This window comes from Camellia sinensis, chromosome 6 (assembly GCF_055761805.1).
Source record: "Camellia sinensis isolate YWXY chromosome 6, ASM5576180v1, whole genome shotgun sequence".
NCBI lineage: Eukaryota > Viridiplantae > Streptophyta > Magnoliopsida > Ericales > Theaceae > Camellia > Camellia sinensis.
The window spans coordinates 185,121,134-185,142,102 of record NC_138966.1 but is presented as its reverse complement, the minus strand read 5'-3'; the positions used below and the strand labels follow the sequence as shown (position 1 = coordinate 185,142,102).

The window sequence follows — 20,969 nt, the reverse complement described above, 5'->3', positions numbered from 1 at the left end:
ATTCATTGATCATAGTTGGACTAAATTTCATGATCTTGTTATTTATTCCATTCCCTATTTTTATGAGCTTGAGTTTGTACCCAAATAGGGCCATTCGATGTAACTGCTTTTGCTTTAATACTACTAAGACTTGTCTTTGTTTGATATGGTTTGATCTTGTCTCCATTTGTCTTTAAAAGCAATTTCAGAGCTTCGAACTGAACAATCTTTTCCTTCGAACCTGGATTCAATAGTTTTAAATGACTATTAACAAAACGACCATGAACTTTTTCAATTTATGGAATGCAGTAGATAGTTTTTTTGTTGTTTTTCCATTTGGGATCCATGCTTCGAATCTAACAATCTTACTCTTCAAAACTTGTTTCAATCACAACCAACATATGGTCAATGATTTAGTATGATCAATCAGTTTTAAATTGATCTTTTTGTCTTGAACAACAGTCCATACTTTCAAAAATATGGAAGCTCCTTTTGAGGGCTGCACTGTTTTAGTTCAAAAAGACAACTTTTCTGAATATATATAAACCAACTATTGGTTTCGATGTTTCGAATGCCAATTTCCATTCCTAAGGGATTTCTAGCTTTACTTCAAAGAACATCACTTTTATTGAAAAACCTAAAACAGGTCTTTAATCCCTTTGAAGTAAACGAATACTTGAGCATTCTTGCATCCATTGAGTACAGAATGTGCTTCGAAGCCGGCTTCTTAGTTTCGAAGCCGTTGTTATTGGACTTTTGGTGCCAAAATTTGGTGTGTTATGTTTTGAACACCAATTCCCATCCTCACAAGGTCTCAAGTTTCACTTCGAAGGTCATTGTTTTCATTAAGAAGCCTAAAACAGGTCATTAATCCCCTTCTAAGTAAATGAATACTTGAGTATTCTTACATCCTTAAGCATGGAATGTGCTTCGAAGCTGGCTTCTTAGTTTCGAAGTCGTTGTTATTTGACTTTTGGCGCCAAAATCTAGCTTCGAAGCCAAACATTCTACTTCGAAGCTGGTATCAACATCTGGGATGTGTTTTTTCCCTCCAAGAGTATCAATATTGAAAGAAATTCTTCGTATTCGTACTTTTAGTACTTAACGAATTTACGCGATGTATCTTTCAGATAAAAAGGCTTTTGAAACCCTTTTATTCCACATTCTGAAACCACTTGCTCGCTCAACATAAAAACCCTTTACCTCTATTCGTCTCTCACTTCTTTCTACTCCCTTTCCCAGCTTCGTCCTTTAAGAAATTGTTCTATCGATGGCTTCCTCCTCATTGAAAGTGCCAGTTATAGAGCGTGTGAGCCCATCTGTAGCCCGAAAAGGCTCATTGATGCAGAATGTGAAAAGTACAAAGCTGGGGAGAAAAGTGCCATTGACGGATGCATCTTCATTCCTCGTCATCATGTGCAACAAGACTATGTGCTTGGCCCCATATTCAAGGAGATTCCTATTGAGCTTCCAGCTCTATACCCTCGTCTGGAAGACCATTGTCTTCTTTACGAAGGTGGCCTTGACTGGAGGAATTGGAAGACGAACCGCCCTCACCGATGCTGGCCCACGGTGAGACCGGAGTGGCAAGAATGGTATGATCGAGTTGTCCCTAGTAAGACCCTGGACCTTCAAGAACTCTGCCTCCTCGATGCCCTCCGATTATCCAGGTTAACCATCTCAGAGGACCCCTTTTTAATTCATGCTGCTCTGTGCTTTTGGAATTCTGTTTTTATTTTCTTCCAATTCATATGTGGGATGATGGCCCCTACTGTTCTTGACATTTGCCATCTTTTAGGATTATCTCTCATTGGAACTCCCATTGGACCAGATTATCCTGACCTAGCAGTCCCTTTTTCCCTCCCCTCTCTTAACTCATCCTATAGTGATTTTGTCAAGGTTGAGAATAGAAAGGAGGGTCTTGTGACCGATAAGGAATTCTTCTCTTTCTTATTATATTGGCTTTGCAAGTTCTTTTTCTGCACCTCCTCTCAAAGAATTATGCCTGAATTTGCCCCTCTTGCCAAAGCCCTTGTTTTACAGAAGATGGTGGTTTTAGCCCCATACGTTCTAGGTCACGTATATAGAGCCTGCTCTCTTTTCTGTGAGAAACCCTTAGATGTCAATCAAGGGGGGCCGATTTGGATTTTTCAGTTTTGGCTTTTTGCTTATTTCCCTGAGTTACAATCCAAATGCCTTAAATTTTTTGAACCAGACCCTCCTACTCATGGCATGAGGCTAGCCAATGCTTCTCTTTATCCTTCTACTTTTGCTTTTTACTTCTCTTTCTTCCACTAACTTTCAGCTTCTCCTCTTTCCTACTGCTTTCGTCCCTTCGAACCCACTACTATTGGCCCACTTTGGTTGAAAAATTTCCTAAGTGATAGGCTCTGTCCTTCACCTGCTCACAAAGATATATGGGCCTCCATTTTAATCCCTAGAGAATTATTCGTTGGGACCATGAACCCCAGAGCTTACAAATGCATTGCTGAGCCCTATTGTCCTGCACAATTTGCTAGATAGTTTTGCTTCACTCAGGGGGTCCCAATACCTCTCTGTAGTAACACCAATCTAAGTCTTACCACAAGGGATGTGAAAGTTCGAAGGTCCATATTAGAAGAGGCAACTTTCAAATTTATACAGGACTTGATCGATTTTGAGTATATCTCCTTCCTTCCCCAAGGTAACATTTTGAAGAGATACCAAAATTGGTGGGTGACCAATATGGAAGTGCACCTGGCCATTTTCCCTCAAGACCTACTGACGGTGTTGGATGTGCCCAAGCCCAAAGGAGCTGGAGTTGTTACTTCTTCCACTGTTCTGACCACTCCAGTTCCTGTGCGTGCCTCCACACAATCTGCTCCTGTTGCTTTAACTCCTCCTAGAGTTACTCGGGCCACCTCAGAAGCATTCTCCATGCTGTATTCTGGCACTTCATTCCTAACAGATTCTTTCGAATGGTCTTTTCTGACTGGCTTTTCAACCAAAAATGTTTATTCGGCTATGAAGGCTTCGAACATTTATTCTTCAACCATTTCTTTTTTTTTGCCTAAGCCAACTTCTTTCTCTGCCTCGCTATCACTTTCCATCAATATCTTATCTAATCCTGTTAGACTGGATTTCTCTCTAACTTTTAGTTCAGAATGAACTTTGGTCAACTGTTCTCTACTACAACCTATTTTGCTTTGTGGAGTTGGTTTTGGAATATGGTCTGACTTTGGATTCTTCTTTCCTTCTGTCTGGACCAATGAAGAGCTCTCTCCACTCTCTTTCAAGTCTTGCTGGTACTGAGTGTACCGACGCTGAATTTTCCTCCTTTGTGATCTAGAAATTACAGGGACCATATCTGGTTCTTTTGTTTTTGGGTGTTTAAGCAACACCCAATTGTTGGGAGCCACCAAAGGAGGTTTGATCATCCTGCTTTGGTTTCCAATTACCTCTCTTTGAGTAAACACTTCCCTAGGTTTGTTTTGCATCACAAACCAATCTGGGACCCTAGGTACCCACGAACTTACTGACCCAACTGTTGAACTGCTTCTTTCTTCCTTTAAAACTACCTTCGAAGCTGTCTGTGAAGGCCACTGCTTAGCCCTAACTTCATGCTTTGGGCCTAACTCAGACCTTCATGAAGGTGTTCACTTTCTGTCCTACGTGAAATTGATCTATGGGGCCAATCCTTGGCTTTGATCCCATAAACTGAACTCTTCTACAGTCTCCTTTCAGAATGACTGCTCTTCATCCTATAATAATTAGGTGATCTGGATTCATACAAAGGCTTCTTGCCTTTAAAATGCATTCTATCGGCCGTTGGTTCAACCATCAATGGTTGCTGCCTAACACCAGATGGATATGCCCTTTTATTGTAAGTATTGGTTGGTTTAGGACGTCTTTGCACATCCTTGTAGTACTACTTCCCATCAATTGGAAGCCCCTTCAACCACTTGTAACTTAGTCTGCACCTGGGACACATCCTTTGCATTACAGCTGCTTCTAAGAAATCGTCATCCAGTGCTTCCTTATCAAAATCTTCCCCCTGGTGTGAGAAATCTTGTCCAATAACTGGTAGATTTCCAGTGTCTCTCTTGGTAGCTGTCTGGTTGGCCACATGCATCTGCATATTGACTTCTTTCAATTCTTTTAAAGACAGGTTCTGAAGGTCTGGCACAATGACATTGGCTGCTGCCTCCCCAATTTTTGGAAATGGATTATTGTTGATCCCCATGGCCTTTTCAGCTTTGGCTGGGAATAGCAAACTCCCTTTCTAAATTTGTTCTTAGATCCTGTCTCGAAAAACAACACAGTTTTTAGTCAAGTGAGACCAAGAATTATGCCATTTACAATATACTTTCCCTTTAAGTTCATCAAGAGATGGAATTTTAACCCCTTTTGGTAACTTAAGGAAAGTGGCCGCAAGCAAATGATCAAAGATGTCATCTGCCTTAGTTAAATCGAAAGAGTATTTCCTGTGAAGGTCTTTCTTTTTAAATTACTGGTCAATTGTTGTATCTTTATGAATCAATGCTTCACAGATCACAGATTCTTTCTCCATAATCTCTACTGTATCAATCTCATAGTTAGGATCTTTGTAGTATGTCTTGTATGATGCATTATTTCGATCTTGCTCCTTTTCTAGTAATGCTTCATATCTAGATACTTTGTAAGTCAGTTCCATTAAGTCCCTGAATTTTGTTGAGTCAAACTTCTTTCGAAGCCTAAACTCTAAACCATTTTGAGTCAATCTTACGAATTCTAGCTTTGGAAAAATGATTCTACATTTATTTCGAGCCCTTTTAAATCTGGCAATAAACTGAGTAGCCTTCTCTTCAGGCTTTTGACTCAACCTTGCCAGGTCTGCCATGGAAACCTCTGGCTCCGATTGGAAGAATTGGGCATGAAATGCCTCTTCCATTTGTTGCCAAGTTTGGATTGAGCCAGGTGTAAGGTTAATGTACCATACAAATGCTCCCCCAGTTAGAGAGTTTGGAAACAGTCTTAGCTTCATATAATCATTATTAGTGAATTCACTACATTAAGCAGCGAACCTAGCGATGTGCTCGACTGTTGACTAGTTTCCATTCCCATAAAAAATGGTGAAATCTGGTATCCTGAAACCTCTTGGGTATTCATGTACCCTATCTACCCATTCTGGGTATGATTTTCTGTATACAGGAGTCTGGACCCCCCGAGCCATTGGTCCACGCATCTCCCTAACGATGTCAGTAATTTGGTCTCTAGGGACCATATTTTGTGCCTGCTGAACCACCGCTGGAGGAACAAACATAGGATTTGGTGGACAAACTTGTGGTTGTGGTTCTCTTGGTCTATAAGGTGGCATGTTTGGGACTGGTTGTCTCTGTGGTGCAGGTTGCTGTTGGGGGTGTGGGTAACCTCTTTTAATTTGTCCTACGAAAGAACCTGCGAAAGGTGCTGGAACTGGTATTGTGTCTCTTCCATTTGTAGGAAAACCTTCCAACCCCCCTGGTATTAATTCGAATAAGAGATTAGTGAACCCCCTTGTGCCAGGTATGGCTTCAAACATGGGATTTGGAACCATTCTTATGCCATTTTCTTGTACTGGACCAGTTCCACCAAATTGTATGGCTTCACTGTTAAGTACTAAGACATTTTGACCTACTACAGTAGGGATGGCAATTTGAAACCGGCCCGATGGGGACCCCGACCCCCGACCCCGAATTGAGCGGGTTTTCCCCGAAAAATACTCCCGACGGGACGGGGATGGTATTTAAAAATCAATCCCCGAACATATTCGGGGCGGGGACGGGGATCAGTGTCCCAGTCCCGTCCCCGGCCCGGCCCCGTCCCCGATCCCCGGCCCGGTTTATCCCCGATATTAAATTACGATTATACCCTTATATATATATATATATATAAACCACTAACTTTACCTTTTTTTATTTTTTTGATAAGCCACTGCCTTTACCTTAGTTATAACCCACTGCCTTTACCTTTTTCACCTCAGATCTTGTCTTTCTCTTCACTGCCTCGTCTCCGTCTCTCATCTTCCTCTGGTTCACTGAGTTCTGTCTCTCTCTCAAATCCATCGCCACCACACAGCATCTCTCATGCACTTCCTCCTTTCTCGACGTCGCCGACCACCATCGCCGCTCACAGATCAGTTTTTTTTTTTTTTCAGATCTGTTTCACATTTTTTTTTTTTAGATCTGTTTCAGATCTCATCTGTCTCGGATGATGATGTTGTTGTATTTTTTGAATTTTTTTTCAGATCTGTTTCAGATCTGTCTCAGATCTGTTTCATTTTTTTTTTTTTTTTTTTAGATCTATTTCAGGTCTGATCTGTCTCGGATGATGATGTTGTATTTTCTGAATTTTTTTTTTCCAGATCTGTTTCACAATTTTTTTTTTTTTTGTTTTTTGATCTGTTTCAGATCTGTCTTGGATGATGGTGTTGTTGTTGTATTTTCTGATTTTTTTTTATTTTTTTTTTTTTTAGCCGGGGATTGCTCGGGGTCGGGGAAACCCGATCCCCGTTGGGGGCGGGGGTGGGGGTAGTGATAAATTCCCCGTCGGGGATCGGGGCCGGGGCCGGGGAAAATTTGACCATCGGGGATCGGGGACGGGGAGGGTGATCCCCGGCCCCGCCCCGCCCCGTTGCCATTCCTATACTACAGGCCTTGGAACAGGTTCGTACCAAGACTGAGGTGATGGTCTTTCATAGTTCTGATTACTAGTTTGACCATTAGAATGTCCATTAACTTGCATAGGCTGTTTACCTCTAGTCAATCTTTGTTGAAGGACATTCGAAATTTCCTCTATGTGTCTTACGTTTGTTAGTTGGTGGTTATTCATTCGATCCAAAAAGGATGTTGCCCACCTTTCTATTGTGTTCATTAATTGTTGTCCCATTGCATCTATTAAGCCTCCCCATAGATTCATTGGTTGAGTAGATGGGACAGTGGATGGTCCAACTCCTTGGTCTCGTCCAATATTACGAACATGTGGTATTTGTTCTGAAGTACTGGTCTGTTCGACCATAGGTTCTGATAAAATGGGAGTTTCCGCAGGATGTGTTATCACATTATCCTCTGGATTAGGTGTCTCTACCTTTCCTTCCACGTCTTCTTCCAAGCGTTCATTTTCTCCTTGTCTTCTACGTCTAGCCATTTTAAATGTAGTCCCACTGGGCGTGCCAAAAATATATGTTGGCTTTTTGGCTTTTGAAGGTTATTATTGTAATTGCGAGCGTGCCAGCAAGGATCAATTAGTTCTTACAGAAAATTATTTGCCAACCAATTATCAGACGATTGTGTTTTAGTTCTTTCAGCCTCCATGAAGAAGACTTTTACTGGTGGCTTGACTTTGAAGAATTAAACAGATAACAATGAATTGAAGAACAGTCGAAGTATTTCATTAAGATGAAAAGACTTGTAATGATCCAAACTCAGCCTCGTAGAGGTTTACAGCAACTCTACTTGGAACTACTCCTATGAAGCGAAGTGCAGTGCAAGAATTTTAAAGTGCAGTAATGTAAAGAACTGTAAATGTAAAAAAACTGTAAATGTAAAGCTGGAAAGGAAAATAAGTATAAAGGAGTGGTTTTTTGGATCCGAGTCTGGGGGCTTTTTTGGAAGCTTTCTCTACTATTTATATTGCTCCAAGATGACCATCGAATTGCATTTCCAACCGTCAAGCTGCTCCTCCATGATCATCGATCATTTTGCCCCAATATTAGCTCCATTACGCCATTATTTGCAGTTAAGCTTCCCTCATAAATTTGAATATGAAATGCGAGTAACCGTTGAAGCCACGTCACTTTGTATCTCTTTGTTGATCCGCTGTTACTCAGGATCGAGGACCTGAATAGTCTTCCTATATTACCCTTATTACGCCACGCGTCGAATTATAATTGACTTATGCAAAATATGTAACCAACAAATATGTATTTGAGATGCATATAGTTGAGCTGAAGATGGTGTGTTGTGAAATTTAAACATAAATAAATTTAAATCATACAGTTTTTAAATAAAATTCTAAATTTGTAATATTAATAAAATTTCAAGTCACTAGATCACAAGTTCAAATGATATCATCCCCTCGCCTAATGCATCAAACACTTCGCACTTTTTTATATAATAATTTAAATATGTGATTTCAATTTTCAAGTTAAATAAATTACAAATGATTAAAACCCAACAAATGTTGAAATGTTGTTCATATCCTTAATTAAAACATTTAATAAATAATATTTTTTAAAAAACTCTTATTTTTTCATAATTTTTTTATTGAATTATATTTTTTTTTTTGTTAAAAAGGTTAATTTACGTTGTTAATAAGAATTAATTAAACATTTATGAGGAAAAAAGTAAACTTACTAAGAAATTTTTTTTTAAATAAAGGGCAAATTACAAATGCACCGTCGAGATTTGGTAAAAATACAAATTTTTCCTGAGGTTTGAGAAATTAAAAATTATTCCTTGGATGTCAAATTTTCATAACAAATTAGGAGAAATTAGGAGGAAATCTATATGAAAATAAAAACTTCAAGGGACAATTTATTATGAAAATATAAACTTCAAGAAACGGGATGTAATTTCTCAAATCTCAGGAAGAATATGTATTTTCACCAAACAATCGAGGGGTGTTTGTAATTTGCCCTAGAATAAATAGTTAATAGTGAAGACAAAGATGCCATATATCCGTAATTAGAACAAGAGATAAGGGCAATTCTGGTAATCAAAAGTCTTAAAAAAAAACCAGCTTTATATCCGTGTCAAATCTCTCTCCTCTCTCTATCATCTTTCTCTGTGAGCTTACTTACCCAGCGATCTTTTTTGCCTTTTGTGATTTTCCAATCAAGAACAGACCAAGAAAATGCTAGCAGTGTTCCACAAATCGATTGCTAAGAGCCCTGAGGCTCTGCAGAGTCCTCACTCTGAGGCAGTCAGTTCTCTGAAAGATGGGTTTCTGGCTCGACACTTCTCGTCGGTATACCCTGGTTCAGTCACCATCAACCTCGGTGCTTCTGGCCTCGTGGCCTATTCCATGGACAAGCAAAACCCTCTTCTTCCAAGGTTCGATTCCCATTTCCCGGATCTGGGTCATTTTCAGTTTTTGTTCTTGATCCGATCTTGCTGACTTCTGTGTTATTCAATTCTTTTGGTTTCATGTTCTTGCATAAATGTATATATGTGTGTGTGTGTTTGTTGGGAGATTTTCTTGTTTGGATGATCTGAGGACTGAGGTTATAGATCTTGGTGATCAGGGACGGATCAGGATTATGACTTTGGGGACTACTACAGTTTAAAAAATTGGGCCTACTCTATATAATTTTAAAATTATCTAAAAAAAAATTGGGGCGAACTCTTATAATTTTAGATTATTTTAAAATTTCTCGTATAATATATGGTATTTTTCAAATTTTTGGGGCGCGGTTGTCTCCCAGCCTCCCCTAGATCCATCATTGTTGGTGATACCTGTTTTTTTGGAACTTATTTGTCTAACTTTGTGGCTAGTCTAGTTTTGGGATTTATTATGTTTTCCTTTCAGAGCAAATATATTGATCATTGTTTTGTTGTGTTTTCTGGACTGAAATTCTTATGTATTCGTGTTTTATGCAAACCCAAGTGAAAGATGTATCCATTTCTTGAGTGATCAATCTGTTATTTGTAGTTTGTTTAAATTTTTGTGGGTACATAAATCTTTGATAGATTATGGTGTATGGAGGCGTACAATCCAGATCTGAATGTTCTGTTTTTATTTTCATTTGTTTATAACTAGTTTATTGGGTTGTAATAAAAGACAAAATACAGATCCTGTTAAATTGCTTTGATCCTTTTTGGTCAATGGATATGGCATTAGACAAAAAAGTATATCTAGTTCGATTGCTTTCATACCTTTTTAATTATTATTTTTCAGTTTTTTAGAGACTTTCAGTGTCCTTTATAATGAAATTATGCATCCAGTATTCTTTATAGCACCATGGGGATGTTTTCATTTTGTTATTTGCACAATCTAGGTGTTTAGAAGTTACTGATTTCTATGGGAATTTTTTTATTGATTTCTTGGAATTACCTTTTTCCAAGTTCTAATTCCAAATTTTTATAAATGTGTTTTTCATAAGTAATTTCAAGTTTATTTTTTATTTTTATATGTTCTATGATACTATTCTACAGAGTGATATGTGTTTTCTTGTGGAAGCTATGAAGAACAAAATGGTAAAAATCATCTGTTTACATTTGACTGCTAAATTGTCCTCATATTTTACCGTGCAAATTTGGTTGATTAATTGCACCTCTCTCTTTTGTGAAGTTTCAACAAATTATTTATTTATTTATTTTTTTTTTTATCATTAATGAATTACTTGGATATGACAAGCTCTTATAGATTTATGATGAGCCTCTCACCTTTATGTTACCGGATTGTTAACAATTTGATCAATCTCCTATGCTAGATTGTTTTCTGTTACGGACGACATATTCTGCATGTTTCAAGGCCACATTGAGAATGTTGCTCCTCTTAAGCAGCAGTATGGATTAAACAAGACTGCAAATGAAGTCATCATTGTTATGGAAGCTTACAGGACTTTGAGAGATAGAGGTCCATATCCTGCAGATCAAGTTTTGAGGGATCTGCATGGGAAGTTTGCATTTATTCTCTATGATAGCTCTTCAAAGACTACTTTTGTAGCTGCTGTAAGTTAACCTCTGAACCTAGCATTGGTATTTGATTTCATTTGAGTTTTCTATGAAGCTATTGATATGACACACGGTCTTCCCTGGCACCTTATGGTGTCTTTCATGTAACGCAGGATGCCGATGGGAGTGTTCCGTTCTTCTGGGGAGCTGATGCTGAAGGGAATATTGTGCTTTCAGATGATGTAGAGATTGTGAAGAAGGGCTGCTGCAAATCCTTTGCACCATTTCCAAAAGGTATAATCTATAAACATATGTATATCAATTTGTGGTTGCCAGTGATGCTCTTTTGTATGTTGGTGAGCATTTGTTTAGAAATTTCATTGCCATTTTCTTTTTCTTTTTCATTTTCATTTTCTTTTCTTTTGTAAAGAAAAGTAGCTGTTCTAATTATGGGTAAGCTCAAGGATAACAAACTTTAATATGCTGCTAAATTTACAAGAGGGCAGCCACTTTGTGCAATGTATGTCAAAGTTTAGATCTGTACCTAATCTACCCCTTCCAGACCCTCATCAATGGCGATCAAAACTGGGCATACTTTTTTTTAAATGTATTTTACACACTAGGAAACGAGAGGGAAATGACATGGGGATCACCCCAGCATCTGGGAAATGTGGTTGAAATTAAACTTTGTGGTACTGTATATGTCATAAAGAACTCCACATTTCTTCCCCACACATTATATTCTAACAATTGTGAGAATCTACTTGTTTCTTGATCCATTTTGGGATGCATTTTGTGGCTCATTTATTGTTTTTCTTTTAACCTGATATAATCTTGGTTTAGTTGTTTTCAGCATCAGTCTCACCCTTTTAAAACCTTCTATCTATCTCTTTTTTTTTTTCCTTTTCTTTTTTTTTTTTAAGTTAAAAATAGAGTAGATTTCTCATTTTATCTGTGTTTCCCCTCCCCCTCCCCCTCCCCCTCCCCCCTCTCAGGCTGCTTCTTTACAACCTCTGGGGGCCTGAGGAGTTTCGAGCACCCCCTTAATGAGTTGAAGCCAGTGCCGAGGGTTGATAGCTCAGGTCAGGTGTGCGGTTCAACTTTTAAGGTGGATGCAGAGTCTCGGAAGGAAACTGGTGGGATGCCTAGAGTTGGGAGTGCTGCCAACTGGTCCCAACACTACTAGCTCATAACCAGCTCCATTATGGAAGGCTTTTATTATTAGTTAGCTTTCCATCTTTCTACTTTTCCCATTTTCTTTCATGTTCTTGTCTAGAAGACTGCTGCTTTAATGGGTATAGAGCTTGATGTGCTAACCAAGATATGCCCAATGCCGGTATACATGTTGCTTACTGTTTCAATTTAATCTGGTACATCAATATGAAGCTTTTTCTGGGCTCAAAAGACCTATTATATGGAATAATATCACATTGGCATGGAGGCTTGTATTTGGGAAATTGTTAATTTGATGCGTTGTTGACCCTTCCTACTCTGTTAAATGGCATCTTGTTCTGTAATCTTTTTTTCTTATGATCTTATTAAGGCCATGGTTATTGCCAAAGCACATTAGCTTTGGCAATAGTTGCTATGTGCATGTGATTAAGGATGGCAACTTTCCCTTATCCTGCATGGCCAAAGTTTTCCCACCCCCCAACAAGTGTAGGGTAAATATTATCTTCAGTCTACTGATTGGACTAGATGGGTACTATTTAGATCCATGGAGCCTATTCCTTTTTTATGATCAAAGTTGCCCATCTTGTATGCTCATGATAATTGGAGTTGTATGATATATTCATCTTCAAAAAATGGTAAAATATGATTTTGATGAAGACAAATATATTGAAATCATGTTGTGTGATTATCATATCAAAAAAAAAAAAAAATTGTGTTTGCGGTTGCTGTTGCGTAGCTTATTTTAGGGTTGAATTCGATAATCTAAATCATTCATATTTTAAAAAATATAGAGTAGAACAGAATTGTAAAAAATTATGTTGATTAGATATCGGTAATTTTTTCATCAAGTCATATTTGTATTGAGTTTAATATTTCAAATTATATTTATCATTTATTTTTTTTAAATATAAATATGATTTAATGAAAGGGCTAACGATATTCGATTGATATGATTTTTTACAGATATGTTCTACCGGACATCTTCTAAAATATGACTGATTTAAATTATAGAATGACTATCTTCTAAAATATGAATAGTTTAAATTATGGAATTGAGTTTTGAAATGAGGCCAATAAGATGTGCAACAATTGTGGCTGCGTATGGGCACAGTAGACTCTATCAAATTTAGATGCTTCTCTTGATTGTATGTATTATGCCTATTGACTATAATTTTTTATTTTTTATTTATTTTTTTAATGTGACATGCAATGATATATCTTTGTTATTTGAGATGAGACCCATTGGAACAAAATAAAAGTAAAAATGAGTGAGTTATGTTTTTTTTATTGACTTTCTTAGTATTTTAAAAAAAAAAAAATTTATGTAGTGAAAATGGTTAGAGTATTTAGTATGATTTTTTTATTTTTTATTTTTACGTATGTGATATTTTAATTTTTTTTATGATTTTTTAATTTTTTAAACTAAAAAATCACAAACCAAACAAAGCCTTACAAGCACACTTCATATCTAAAATGATAAAATCCATAATTCGCCTTGGATTTTTTTAGATGGGATAATCCTCTCTTAATTGGATTTGTTTGTTTCGAATACATATTTTCCACAATCCACCTCACAGTTTTTTAGATGGTATATAGTCTTCTACATTTTTTTAGATGGTATAGTCTTCTATATTTTTATATTTTACGCTCACGTTACATATTATGATTAGGATATTGCGGAGCTTCTAATATAATGTTAAATTTCTTTTTATGCCCACTTTTTTTTAAAAGTTGCGTTTAAATTTAAAATTTGAAAATAAATTTGTGAAAAGAGATAAAGTAAAGAAAAAGCAACAAAAATTTAACTTATATTTAATTTATATAATTTTTACTTTATTTAATTCATAAAAATATAAAAAGTGTAAATTACAGACACATCTTCTGAGGTTTACTTAAATTATAAATTACCCCTGTGGTTCTAGAAATTACATTATGCCCCTAAGGTTTCTAATTTCATAACAAATAAGTCATTTTATTAATAAATCAAGTTAATTAATAGTTTTTAATAATGTTAAAATTTTATTTCAATTAATAACTTAGATAATTTTATTATTGTATAGGTGAACAGTTAGAAATTTTACTTTTTTAATTAATTCCGTTAAAAAAAAATTCTGACGGGGAGGTATTTATAATTTTTCAAACAACAGGGAGCAATCCGTATTTTAAGAGAATTTATTATAATTATGTCAGCCTTTATGATATTCAATATATATTTTTTAAATATAAAAAAAGATTCAAACGATATTTTAATTTGTGTATTTTATGTAACAAAATATATATGAATCCATTTGGAAATTTGAATTTTTAATTTCTTTTTATACTCACTTTTTTTAAAAGTTGTGTTTAAATTTAAAATTTGAAAATAAATTTGTGAAAAGAGATAAAGTAAAAGAAAAAGCAATAAAAATTTAACTTATATTTAATTTATATTATTTTTACTTTATTTAATTCATAAAAAAATAAAAGGGTAAATTACAAACACACTCTTTGAGGATTACTTAAATTACAAAGTATCCTCTGTAGTTTTAAAAATTACATTATGCCCTTAAGGTTTTAATTTTATAACAAATAAGTCATTTTATTAATAAATCATCAAGTTAAATTAACAGTTTTTAATAATGTTAAAATTTTATTTCAATTAATAATTCAAATAATTTTATTATTAAATAGGTAAACAGTTAGAAATTTTACTTTTTAAATTAATTCTATTAAAAAAAATATTTTGACAGGGAGGTATTTGTAATTTTTCAAACAACATGGAGCAATCTATATTTTAAGCAAATCCCAATAAATGTATTTGTAATTTATCTAAAATAAAAATAACAAATATTATACAGATTAAATTTTAAGAGAATTTATTATAATTATGTCAACCTTTACAACAATATATATTTTTTAAATATAAAAAAATATTCAAACAATATTTTAATTTGTGTATTTTATATAACAAAATATATATGAATCCATTTGGAAATTTGAATTTTAAAATTTTTTTTATGCTCACTTTTTTCTTTTAATTTTAAAAGTTGAGTTTAAATTTAAAATTTGAAAATAAATTTGTGAAAAGAGATAAAGTAAAAGAAAAGGAAACAAAAATTTAAATTATATTTAATTTCTTTAATTCATAAAAAAAATAAAAGGGTAAATTAGAAACACACCCTCTGAGATTTACTTAAATTACAAATTATCCTATGTGATTTTAGAAATTACATTATGCCCTTAAGATTTTTAATTTAATAACAAATAAGTCATTTTATTAATAAATTATCAAGTTAATTAATAGTTTTTAATAATGTTAAAATTTTATTTCAATTAATAATTTAGATAATTTTATTATTGTATAGGTGAACAGATAGAAATTTCACTTTTTCAATTAATTCAGTTAAATAAAAAATCTAACAAGAAGATATTTATAATTTTTCAAACAATACAGAACAATCCGTATTTTAAGTAAATCTCAATAAGGCGGCCCCTTCTAGTGTGATTTACAAGAAGAAAAGAGTTAGGTGAATTTTGTGAACAATTTGCCTATGACACAAAATTACAATATCCTTCTAAACCTAAAAAACACAAATTTGGAAAATCTTCTAAGTATTATTCCAAAAAATCCAAAAAATATAAACCCTCAAGACAATATATCCAGCAATCGCAATCTTCAAAATCAAAAAGAAAACAAAAGGTTTCTTACAGTAAAAAACATAGTAAACCCACAATCAAATGCTATAAATGTGGGCAAATAGGACACTATGCCAATCGATGCAGATCCAAAATCCAGCAAAAACTTAATGAGTTAGCTATAGACGATGATATCCAACAACAGATTCTCAAAATAATTTCTGATGAATCTAGTTATGCTGCTAGTTCAGAAGGAGATCTTGCCGCTTTATATTCATCTAACTCAGAAGACGAGTCTGATATGTGACAACCCTCGCCACTATTTACCGTTAGACCACTAATTAGTGCTAAATCTATGACTAAGCATGTTAACTGACTGATTGACTAGAATTCTGAAATGATCGATTGATTGTATTGGTCTAAATGCATACCTATTTGTTGACTGTTTAACCATATGTTCATGTTTTATGTTGAAACTGCAAATTGAAGGCCTTATCGGCGGCCGAACCAAAAATTGATTTATGTTTTATGCTAATTAGAATTTATGCAATTATATGGTATATTTAATTAAAAATGTAATTTGGTACGGTTAAATTAGATTAAACATTGTTGAATTACTTTAGTTGGCTTTATTACTTAATTGCCATTGAGTGGCTAATCCTAGACAACCACTCCACCACTTTCCATATATGTTTGATATAGCATTTCCTCAGCCTTTTCATGAGACCAAAACCGATTGAGAGAGAGAGAGGTAGAGAAAACTTGGCCTCATCTTGGTTTTGCTTGGGGACTTGAAGATTTTAAAGGGAATTTGCATATTTAGGCTTCTACACTTGAAATTGAAGATTTAAGGTAGGAGACTCACCCTCATACTTGTGAATTTAAGTTACTTTTGCATGGTTCTTGACATATTGGAGTTAAAGTCAAGATTTGGTCTAATAGTGTTGAATTGAGGCTTAATCTTTGCATGCATGGGCATATTCTTACATTTTGTAGATGTTCTTCATAAATTTGCCACATGCATGTTCATGTCTTGAGCATAGTTCATGATTTCACCATGTTTTGAGAACAATTGGCTCATTTGAGCTAGCATTTGAAGCTTAATAGTTGATTGAATTCATGCATGTTACATGGAAGTTATGTTCTTAAAGTTTAGTTCAAAATCATGTTTAATTGAACTACCTTTGGGTTTTGATTTCTCAAATTGATCTTTGAAACATGTCATATTATGAGTTTTGAAGTGTTTTCCAGAAAATTAGCCCAAAATGATTGATTTTGATGCATCAAAAGTTGATTTGGAGCTTGAAGGTTCAATCTGGATTTTCTAGAATTTGGACTCATGCTCGAGCGGGGAACTCCACGCTCGAGCGTGAACACTGAGTCTTGCATGTCCGCTCAAGCGGGTAAAGTGACGCTTGAGCGGGAATTTCACACATCCAGTACTTTTACAGTCCGCTCGAGCGGAATAATTAATGGTCGAGCGGAGACCTTTGTTTGCACGTCCACTCGAGCGGAGAAACCCACGCTCGAGCGGGACCCTGTTTTTTGAAAATTCTGAAAAGTGTTTTAAAGTGCATCTTTGCATCCTCATTTTATCCTAGGCGTTCCTAGGCCTAGTTTAAAGCATCTTAATGAGGATATTGATGTAGAACCACACCAAGTCTAAATAGGGACTAAGTCATTGATTCCCAAGTGTGAAACTTAGTGTGTGTTCATCCTGTAAACTGTGTAGGGTTGGCATCTGGGCGCGCACTAGCTGCTTATAGCCCAGAACTCTGTGAGTAACAATGTTGTAAAGATATGTTCAAAGATGAATATTTTCTGAATGATGTACTGTATTGTCCTGTTACTACTACTGCTCTGTACTGTTACTATACTATTACTGCTATCACTGCTCTGTATTGTTACTATACTATTTCTGCTACCACTGCTCTGTACTGTTACTATACTATTACTGCTACTACTGCTCTGTACTGTTACTATACTACTACTGCTACCACCGCTCTGTACTATTACTATACTGTTACTGTTACTGTTACTACCGCTGCTCTGTACTGTATTGTACTGTTGCTACCACTGCTCTGTACTGTATTGTTACTGCTACTACTACTGCTCTGTACCGTACTGCACTGTTACTACTACTGCCATTGTACTGTTACTGTGTTACCACCGTTACTGCTACTGTATTGTTCCTATACTGTTACCGTTACTGTTACTGTACTATCACTGTACTGATACTGCTACTGCTACTGCTACTGCTATTGCTATTGTTACAAAAATCTCTGCCAGTTCCAATGTTCGGAACTCCCACTGACTACTGTTTTGATGGCCAATCTATGACTGTTCGGCCTATTAAGATCTACTGTACTGTTCTGTTAACGGATGTGCCACGTACGATTACTATGGTTTCTAAATGACTGATATGGCATGAAATATAAGCCACTGATTGTATAACTGATTTACCAAGGCGAATGACTGTTTAAAATATTGAAGGGATATTCATTCTTAACCTCTTTACACATTATGTTATTCACTGGACTTTAGCTCACTGTTTATATATATATGTAGGTGTTCAGGCGCCAGACCGGAGCTAGGAGCGTGGGTTAGACCCCCATTTTGTCAAAGCCAACCACTGTGCCTTACTGCGAGGTTTCGAGCCTGTCAAGCTAGGGCTTTTGGGGTGTTTTGGTTTTTTTCCCCCCTTTTTGTTTATGTTCTGTATAGACTGAATGTTGTTATACCGTACTGTTCTAATAGGGATTGAGTCCCTGTCCTGAATGCTCGTATATATTGTATATACTGTTTTGGTACTGATTGTATATATATATATATAAGAAAAATTTTTTTGTATACAGACTATCACAGCTCATTGAACATCTTTTAATTACTGTTTTGGCTTCCGCTAGCCCTTATACTCTGTATTATTGTTAAGCAGGCCTTCGGTAATCTCGGATTACTGGCCGGTTACGGTGCAAAATCCATAGGGGTGGGTTTGGGTCGTGACATGATGCCTCTCCAGAAATTTGTAAATGCAAAACTAATGTTAATCAAATTTCAGAATAAGCTAACTATTGTAAAGCCATAGTTGAAATGAATACCCAGTATCAATGTTCTTACAAAAACAGAGCAAAATATGATCAATATTGCTGATCAAATTTCCGATCCAGAAATGAAATTAAAATTTTTAGAATGATGTTATAATTAACAAAAAAAGGAAGAAATTCTTCCTCCTCACCACTATAGTATGAAAGAAATATTCAAAAGACTCTCGCATGTTACAGAAGAAAAACCCATAACAATCCAGGATTTAAAAATGGAAGTAAATGCTTTAAAATTTGAAATCAAACATTTACAAACTTCCAACATTGTAATTAATTCTGAAAATAAGAAAATTAATAGTAAACTCCATAATAAGGAACAAGGAATTATTACAATCCTTGAATCCAGCAATAAACGAGATGATAAAAAATCTAAACCTGATTATCTTATGCTTATGAATACAATAACCTTTCAGAAACGGTATATCAGAATTACTTTTATTATAAAACCATATTTTATAATTAAAGATGCTGTCGCCCTTGTCGATAGTGGTGCTGGTATGAATTGTATCCAGGAATGGTTAATTCCAACTAAATATTTCCAAAAAACTACACAATCACTTACTAGCGCAAGTGGTAATTCTTTTATATTAGGTACAAACTTCCAGAAGTTTTCATATGTAACCAAGGGTTATGCCTTCCTACATCTTTTGTCTTGATTAAAAATATGTCTCAATCCATCATCTTAGGGACACCATTCCTATGTCTACTTATGCCAATCACAAAGATTGATTCCATAGGCATCCATACAACCTTAAATAATCAACAGATTATTTTTGAATTTATTACAGAACCTTACACCAAAGAATTAGATTAGATTAAGGATCTAGTTAATTTAAAAGAAAACCAAATTAATTTCTTACAAAAAGAAATTTCTTTTCTTACTACAGAATAAAGATTATAGCAATCTTCTTTACAGAATAAAATTAAACTTCTTGAACAAGAATTCCAAACAGAAGTCTACAGTGATGTTCCTAATGCATTTTGGGAAAGAAAGAAACACATAGTTTCTCTTCCTTATGAACCAGACTTTGATGAGCGCAAAATTCCAACCAGTGCGCGTCCCAATCAAATGAAAAAATAGTATTCAGAACTCTGCAAGACATAAATCAATACCTTACTCCAGAAAAAACTCATTAGATCTAGTCGATCTCCATGGAATTGTACAATATTTTATGTTAATAAAAATACAAAAATTGAAAGAGAAGTGCCAATATTAGTAATTAAATATAAACCTCTTAATGAAACCTTACAGTGGATCAGGTATCCAATACCAAATAAAAAAGATCTCTTAGATCGCTTACAGGATGCTGTCATATTTTCTAAATTTGACATGAAATTAGGATATTGGCAGGTTCAAATTACAGAAAAAGACAGGTATAAAACTGCTTTTACAGTACCCTTTGGACATTTTGAATGAAATGTTATGCCATTTGGGTAGAAAAATGCTCCATTTGAGCTCCAGCACATCATGAATGATATTTTTAATCCTTATATAGAATTTACAATTTGCTATATTGATAATGTTCTTATTTTCTCATCATCTATTGACCAGCATATGAAACATCTTCATATTTTTAAGAATATTATTACCCGAAATGGTTTGGTGATTTCTGCATAAAAAATGAAAGGTTTTCAAACTACAGTCCGATTTTTAGGCCATAATATTTATAATGGCACAATAATTCCAATAGACAGAAGTATGGAGTTTGTCTCTAAATTTCCTGATGAAATTAAAGATAAAACTCAATTACAGCAATTTTTTGGTAGTTTAAATTGCATACATGATTACTACCCTAATCTAGCTACAGATGCAGCTATTTTATATACCAGACTTCGAAAGAACCTTCCACCTTGGAGTCCAGAACATACAGAAGCTATTCAAAAAATTAAGGCTAGAGTCAAGAGTCTTCCTCGTCTTTTTTTACCACATCCAGAATGGAAAAAAATTGTTGAAACAAATGCCTTTAACTTGGGTTATGGTGGTATTCTTAAACAGTTTAATCCTACCAGTAAGAGAGAAGAACTTTTATGGTTCACTTCAGGAATTTGGAATAAAGCAGCACAAAATTATCCAACAATAAAACAAGAATGTTTAGCTATTATTAAACGTGTCTTGAAATTTCAGGATGATTTATTAGAAGGCGGTATCTCACCCATAGGATAATTGGAATTATTATTTTTTTTATGCTCACTTTTTTTTTTTAATTTAAAAGTTGAGTTTAAATTTAAATTTTGAAAATAAATTTGTGAAAAGAGATAAAGTAAAAGAAAAAGCAACAAAAATTTAACTTATATTTAATTTATGTTATTTTTACTTTATTTAATTCATAAAAAAATAAAAGGGTAAATTAGAAACATACCATCTGATATTTACTTAAATTACAAATTATGCTATGTGATTTTAGAAATTACATTATGCCCTTAAGGTTTTTAATTTAATAACAAATAAGTCATTTTATTAATAAATTATCAAGTTAATTAATAGTTT

At 34.7% G+C, this 20,969-nt stretch overlaps 1 protein-coding gene across 1 annotated transcript; it reads left to right on the top strand.

The window, feature by feature from the left end:
- Positions 1 to 8,602: 8,602 nt before the first annotated feature.
- Positions 8,603 to 12,049, top strand: LOC114315689 (stem-specific protein TSJT1). The gene is made up of 4 exons (XM_028262310.2): positions 8,603 to 9,029; positions 10,409 to 10,649; positions 10,766 to 10,886; positions 11,588 to 12,049. The coding sequence occupies exons 1-4, from the start codon at positions 8,830 to 8,832 to the stop codon at positions 11,776 to 11,778; spliced, it is 753 nt and encodes a 250-aa protein (XP_028118111.2). The 5' UTR covers positions 8,603 to 8,829; the 3' UTR covers positions 11,779 to 12,049.
- Positions 12,050 to 20,969: the final 8,920 nt, after the last annotated feature.

Bases quoted from the DNA above. Each gene is read 5' to 3' on its own strand.
- LOC114315689 (XM_028262310.2), top strand. From the start codon at position 8,830: ATGCTAGCAGTGTTCCACAAATCGATTGCTAAGAGCCCTGAGGCTCTG. The intron at 9,030-10,408 runs GTTCGATTCCCA...CTCCTATGCTAG, and splicing joins CAAAACCCTCTTCTTCCAAG to ATTGTTTTCTGTTACGGACG. The intron at 10,650-10,765 runs GTAAGTTAACCT...CATGTAACGCAG, and splicing joins AGACTACTTTTGTAGCTGCT to GATGCCGATGGGAGTGTTCC.